Genomic DNA, 7,196 nt, shown 5'->3' on the forward strand with positions numbered 1-7,196 from the left:
TGTGTGCTTCGTTGTGAAAGTGAAACTACTTTGTTTGGTCTTCCAAAAGAGGACGATATCCGTTTCGTCATGCCTGGAGCTGATCTGTGCTGGTCGCTGTGGAAATACATCAACTTCGCGTTGTGGATCGCAGATTGGCTTTCACCGTGGACGAAGCGGAGTCCAGCCTGGGGTCATCACGTGTGGTTGCTGCAAGCCCGCTGGCCGCTCCTTCATCAAATTCGCCGGCCGTGCCATTCTCAAGGCCGCCGGCCTCCGCTCACTCTAGCCCGCCGTGTGTGACGCTGTGTGACGCATTTTATGGAAGACCTGATTCTGCTTCTGATTCTTGTGAGATATAGGCGTGGTTTAATATGCAAATTACTTGCCCTCGCCACGTCACACCGAATGTACAACAAGGGCGTTTACAGCGGAAGAGCAAGAGTGTATAAAAGGCGCGTTTGGGGGCATCATTCATTCCGAAGGAATGAAATCTTTCATTTCTGAACTTTTAAAGGCCTTTTCTGACAGCGAACATATCCTACCTCCTTCCGCGTTGAAGCTGTCAGAAATTGATGTAGACCACATCGCTTGGAGCCCTTCCTTCATTCTAGTAAACACGCACTGCTCGGTTCTTTATTTCAAGACTGTATCATGAAAATGGTAAGTTGTATCTCAAGTGTAACGATTGTATTGATCAAACAGGAATTTTAAAAGGTAACTAAACCAATGAGCCGCGCAAATATGGACTTGTAAAGAGACTGTATTTGTTTCACCGTACAAATGCGCCATATTTGAAGAATTTCGTCATTTAGTAGTAAATATCTGCAAGATAAATAATCAAGTTATTTTAAGATGCTGTTTTTCAAATGGCATGACACAGAATATGTCTTGAATTAAATGGATAGGTCATTTAAAATTCATTTTTTTAAAAAAGGAGGCGTGACAGCTTGGTAACCATTCACTTTTATTATTTAGCTTTTTTGAAAATGAATGGTGATAGAGGAAGAAGGTCGTACAGGGTTTGAGGGTGAGTAAATAATGACCGTCTTGGTCACTATAAAAACATTACAGCATAAAGCATCGTTCTTTCCAGCGAGCGGTGCTTCTAGAAATTCCGCAGGAGTCGCAGTGGCTTGTTCTCCTGTCACTCACTGTCGTAAAATTTCAAGCAGAATTAATCGACACATTTCCTAACACGACATGAGTGCCAATAACCAGTGTTTATAGTATTGACTTAATATTTTGTCATTTGTGATGTGTTGTCAGTTATGCTAAATTTATAGCAACGCTGATGAGCAAATGCAACCTGATAACATCAGCACAGGTCGTGTTATACAATTACAGCATCATGGTGTTATGGTGGTGTGCTTTGATACATAGATAAAGCCATGACAAAAGGTACGGTTGTAGTCATCATCGTATACAGTAATTCTAGACCTGGTTTATAAAACGCTTGGGCTATGAAAAGGAAAGTAAAGAGGAATGTGAATTATTTTTTTCCTCATTGTGTGGATTTAACCCAGATTGGTGATAAGGGATTTTGTTTGGTAAGGGTTGGGCACATGGCTCCCCGTGTTGGGCTGTAAGAGGAACAGCGTTGGCATTGTTCTGACAGCATACATCAGATACATATGTGATATGCATCTTAAATGAGTTACAGGAGCAATTTCACAGTAATACCAATAGGTGGCAGTAGTCATTGTTATTGACATTCCTTGAATTTTTTTTTTTTTGCTTAATGGCATAAGCATCTGCTAGTGTGTTACCATTGATTACTTTTAAATCTTTGTTTCTCATTTCCGCTTTAAACCTCAACATTAATATGACCGAACTAGTTGTCAGGGCTGTTGCAGTCTGACCTTTAGCTTGCTGTTAGAACCAATCAGTGTAGTGTTATGCAATAATCTGCCCTATGGTTCACAAGGAATTAGTGCCTGAAGTCCGAGCTGGCTGGTATAGTTTTTCAGATGGCAGAGCAGTGGATTGGGAAGTGATGCGACACATTTGCTATGTCCAAGTTATGCAAGCATTAAAGTCAGGTGGTGATTGGAGACAAAGATTTGACAACACTGTCAAAAAATTTGAGCTGAATTCTTATACATGTTGAAAGTGAAGTCTAAATAAACTTGTCATAAAGATTAAAAGGAGTAAATGATTATGATGAATGTTTGCTGTTATTTTATCATCATATAGCTTATTTGAAAATGGACAAAGTGAATTAAACAGTTTTTTTTTATTGCTATTAATTTCTTCTAAGGAGACACTGATATTAAAAGTCTATACTAATTTAGGCAGCTTCACATTATAATGTGCAGTTAAATTCATTTTGAGATTTGCTGAAGGTTGTATTTAAGTGTTTAACTTTGCCTCACTTAATATTTTAAAATACTAATAACACTGTTCATCTAAATGTAAAATAGGGGAAATGAGAATGCACAATTAAATATCCAATATTGTTCAATGCCAATACATTTATAAAATATTCAATGTTTCATTTCTTTTTTCTGCATTTGTAAATCTTTCTATATTGTTCAGAATAACATCTGTAACAATGTTACAAATAAAATCTTTATCAAAATTCCTGTTTAGTGGTGATTATAGTATTTTAAAATACTAATAACACTGTTAATCTAAATGTAAAATAGGGGAAATGAGAATGCACAATTAAATATCCAATATTGTTCAATGCCAGTACATTTATAAAATATTCAATGTTTCATTTCTTTTTTCTGCGTTTGTAAATCTTTCTATATTGTTCAGAATAACATCTGTAACAATGTTACAAATAAAATCTTTATCAAAATTCCTGTTTAGTGGTGATTATAGTCAATGGCTAGTAATAATGAATGGGGTGGAGAAAATCTGTCATCAGCTGTAGTCTTTTGATCCACACCTGATCTAATGCATGCCGTTTCTCTCTTTCTTTCTCTGTTTGCTGTCTTGCAGGAATGTAAACGCTTGCCATTTCTAGACCAGAAGCCAGAGACATCTTACCCAAAATAACTCTTGTGCTTCATGAGAGCACCGTTGGATAACCAATCAAATCAAAACCAAACACAAACCAAATAGAAATTCATCTGACAGACGGCGGATGCTTCCGTTTCCTTCTAGAAAGACAGCAAACCAAAGGAATAAGAGATTTTATGTGCTTTTGCTTGCATCTTTACCCAAATAAACCAAATTTTTTGCAGACAATTGCATTTTGAACTGTGATAGTGGCTTAAACATGTTAAAAACGGGACCAGTGATGGAGGTGGCGGATATTGCAGTTGTTGCACTTTATTTTGTGCTCGTGCTTGTAATTGGTCTGCTCTCCATGTGGAAGGCCAACCATAGCACTGTCAGTGGCTACTTCCTGGCAGGTCGAACTATGAATTGGGTGGTGATCGGTGCCTCACTGTTTGTCAGCAACATCGGCAGCGAGCATTTCATTGGACTTGCTGGTTCTGGTGCAGCCAGTGGTTTTGCAGTGGGTGCCTGGGAGTTCAATGCCATCCTGCTTCTGCAGCTGCTTGGTTGGGTGTTCATCCCAGTCTACATCTACTCTGGAGTTTACACCATGCCAGAGTACCTCTCCAAGCGCTATGGGGGCAAGCGGCTAAAGATTTACTTTGCAGCCCTCTCACTTCTGGTCTACATCTTTACTAAACTCTCAGTGGACTTGTACGCAGGAGCTCTTTTCATCCAGGAGTCTCTTGGCTGGAACCTCTACCTGTCGATCATCTTGCTTATCTCTATGACCGCCTTGCTGACAGTAACCGGTGGACTGGCTGCTGTGATCTACACGGACACTCTACAGGCCGTGCTCATGATTGGCGGTGCGTTAACCCTCACCATCATCAGCCTGGTCAAGGTCGGCGGTTTGGAAGGGGTGCGGGAAAAATACATGGAGGCAGTCCCCAATGTCACAGCCATCCTGGCTAACAGCAACTTCAGCTTCCAGTACACAAACTCCTGCCGAATCCATCCCAAGCCAGATTCCCTCAAGCTCCTACGAGGGCCGCTTGATGAGGACATCCCTTGGCCAGGCTTCGTTTTGGGTCAAACACCCTCATCCATTTGGTACTGGTGTGCTGACCAGGTCATCGTCCAGAGAGTGTTAGCTGCCAAGAACATCGCCCATGCCAAAGGCTCCACACTTATGGCAGGAATGCTGAAGATCCTTCCCATGTTCATCATCGTTATTCCAGGGATGATCTCACGAATATTGTTCCCCAATGAGCTGGCATGCATCGGACCAGAGCACTGCATGGCTGTGTGCGGCAGTCAGGCTGGCTGTTCCAACGTCGCCTACCCTCGGCTGGTTATGAACGTGATGCCGGTGGGTCTCAGGGGGTTGATGATGGCTGTGATGATCGCTGCCCTCATGAGTGACCTAGACTCGATTTTTAACAGCGCTAGCACCATCTTCACACTGGACATTTATAAAATGCTGCGTGTATGTGCCTCCTCCCGTGAGCTGGTGGTCGTCGGCAGGTTTTTTGTGCTATTCATGGTGACCGTCAGCATCGCTTGGGTGCCTGTCATTATTGAGATGCAAGGTGGCCAGATGTACCTGTATATCCAGGAAATTGCAGGATACCTCACTCCACCCATTGCTGCCCTTTTTCTACTTGGAGTCTTCTGGAAGCGTTGCAATGAGACCGGCGCATTTTGGGGCGGCATGACTGGGTTCGTACTAGGCACTGCCCGCCTCCTCCTTGTGTTCATATATCGTGAGCCAAAATGTGACCAGCCGGATGAACGCCCGGCTTTCATCACAGATGTCCACTACATGTACATTGCTGCCGGGCTGTTTTGGATCTCAGGGCTGGTAGCTGTGTGTGTCAGTCTGTGCACATCTCCACCAGAAGAGGAGAAGGTCAAGCGTACCACAATCTGGGGCTTGAAAGAATTTAAGCGTCTTCCTGTGAGTGAACGAGAGGAGATGTACAAACTCACTAATGGCAGCGGCGATGGTGTTCTCAAGAAAGATGTTCCAGAAGACGTCCAGAAGGAGAGATGTCTTGATGGGGCTGACATGACCCTCCTTATGCCCTCCCCTTGTGAGCAAGATCCTATGACCCCCAGCACAGAGGCATCCACACCGATGGAGCTGTTTGCCAATGGTCATGCAAATCTTGTAAAACAGAAGAATCAAGGCAAGTGTGATAAAGAGAGCTGCCTGCAAGTGTTTGACTGGATTTGTTGTCACAAAGAGAAAACATCTGTTGTTGAACCCAAAGTGGTTGAAGAAGATGAAGGAGCTGTCCGTGAAATGCTTCATGAACCTCCTAAGATCAAGCTCTTACTTAACTTAGGCCTGGTATTTGTCTGTTCACTGGGTGTTTTCATGTTTGTGTACTTCTCCTTGTAATATGCTGATCTTGCAGTACCATAAGGCCTGTCTAAAAGACAGCACATTTATATGAACTATTTGTTATTACAAGCCATTTGGGGTCTGTAATATTTACAATGTGGTTTATTTTTATTTTTAGAACTTCCTTTTAGGGACTTTAAGCATTTTGAATCATACTGATAGAGGTTATTTATTCCTTTACCTTGGTTCTGTCAAATCTCCTTGAAAATATTCAGCTGCTCTTTGTGGTATGTTGACAACCAAATGCATTATTGAGACTAGCTTTTTTATAGGTTTATACTTGGTTGAGTTAAGGTAATGTAGGAGGATGTACTATTTTTATTCCTTGGTGAATTTTGCCTTAATGTGTGCACTCCTCCAAACTGAAATGAGGGCAGTTTTTTGCCTCAAGTCATTTCTTTCATTCAACAGACCACTCATATAGTGGTACGTAAATGTGTAAGGAAGTTGTCTTTTGCATATGCACACTGTTAGGACTACCAAATTTCTAAAACTTGACCTCACTTGTATATTTGTCACCTGTGTAACTGGAATAGTGTTTCCAAAGTTTTAATGTGAGAGAAATTGTGAAAATTAAGAATTTACAGTGAGAATAGGCGGGTATCATGATGGGTATCAGTTTTTATTTAAATAGATATATAGAGGTGTTGTGCCGTCTGATTAAACCTAATGTACATTCCCAAATACAAGTGAGTATTTAGATCTATTCATGTAAATTGTAACTGTATATGCAATTTGCTGTATTTTCTGTACTTTCTTTACTTTATTTAAAGCTACTTTCATTGGACAAAAACACCAAAATGCCTTTTTTTGCAGAGCATAAGCATTTGTGCAGAGCCATGAAGACATTGCTTTTTGTAAATATAACATGTAAAAAAATAAAAAAAAGACTTTGGATATGTTATCTCTATAAAACAACTCAACTATAAAATGCACAGACTGGTTATATGGATGTTACTAAATGACCATAAGAGTCAGGAAAGACTCTAGCTGGGGAACACTGTCATTAATATGTTAATAACTGATATCATAACTGGTATTATGAATGATCCCAAAGCATTAAGACTGGGATGTCTAATTTTGATTGCTGCGCAAAATAGTATCTTGTTCTTCTAGAAGAAGAATTTGATTGTGGCTGCAGTAACAGGCTTTGCCTGTTGTTGATCTGCTATTGAATGCACTATTTGTTCAGAGAAAGGGGAACTGCTGGATGGCCTTAGTGAAAATGAGATGGGCGTGGGGGATTTTTTAGACAGATGTAACTTATTTTTTAAGTACAAGTTCACAATGTTGTATTAATACCTTGAAAATACCTTAAATGTAATGACATTTTAATTCAGAAGTTATGTCAAAAGATTTTATTATAATTTTTTTTTCAAATGGGCCTTCAAAAAGTCCATTTTTATTATTCCAACTAAAATGAAGTTGGGATAAAGTCATTGGAGAGCTATTGTTTTACATTATAAATTAAATCCATGTAAATCACTCCATATGTTTAAATTCGTTTTTGTACAGATAATCTCTTCGTAAAAGAGGTGAATAAAAAGAAAATGTTCTATAGACATTCATTCTTTTATATTTATTTTCCACAAATTAACAGTTTGGTTTTGAACTCTTGTGGTGCTTTTGAATGTTACTGAAGTGATTCCTATTTCTTTGCAGCTATCAGCTCATCTTATTCTTATTTGTAGATTCATTCTAAATCTCAGTGGGAAAAAAGCACAGTCATACCACTGCATAAGCTGTAATGAAATTTACAAAGTTTAGTAACTGTTGCGATTATCTAATTGATTCCGATTCACTGTTCTCATCATCCAAACCTGACATGATCTCCTTGAAATTACAATATAAATGA

The 7,196-nt window shown here is 39.9% G+C and overlaps 1 protein-coding gene across 1 annotated transcript; it reads left to right on the forward strand.

Annotated features, from left to right (window-relative positions):
* Window positions 1–423: 423 nt before the first annotated feature.
* LOC107673698 (sodium/myo-inositol cotransporter-like) lies at window positions 424–6,220 on the forward strand. The gene is made up of 2 exons (XM_016467423.1): window positions 424–642; window positions 2,929–6,220. The coding sequence occupies exon 2, from the start codon at window positions 3,209–3,211 to the stop codon at window positions 5,336–5,338; it is 2,130 nt and encodes a 709-aa protein (XP_016322909.1). The 5' UTR covers window positions 424–642; window positions 2,929–3,208; the 3' UTR covers window positions 5,339–6,220.
* Window positions 6,221–7,196: the final 976 nt, after the last annotated feature.

Source organism: Sinocyclocheilus anshuiensis, unplaced genomic scaffold (assembly GCF_001515605.1).
Source record: "Sinocyclocheilus anshuiensis isolate Anshui unplaced genomic scaffold, SAMN03320099.WGS_v1.1 scaffold628, whole genome shotgun sequence".
NCBI lineage: Eukaryota > Metazoa > Chordata > Actinopteri > Cypriniformes > Cyprinidae > Sinocyclocheilus > Sinocyclocheilus anshuiensis.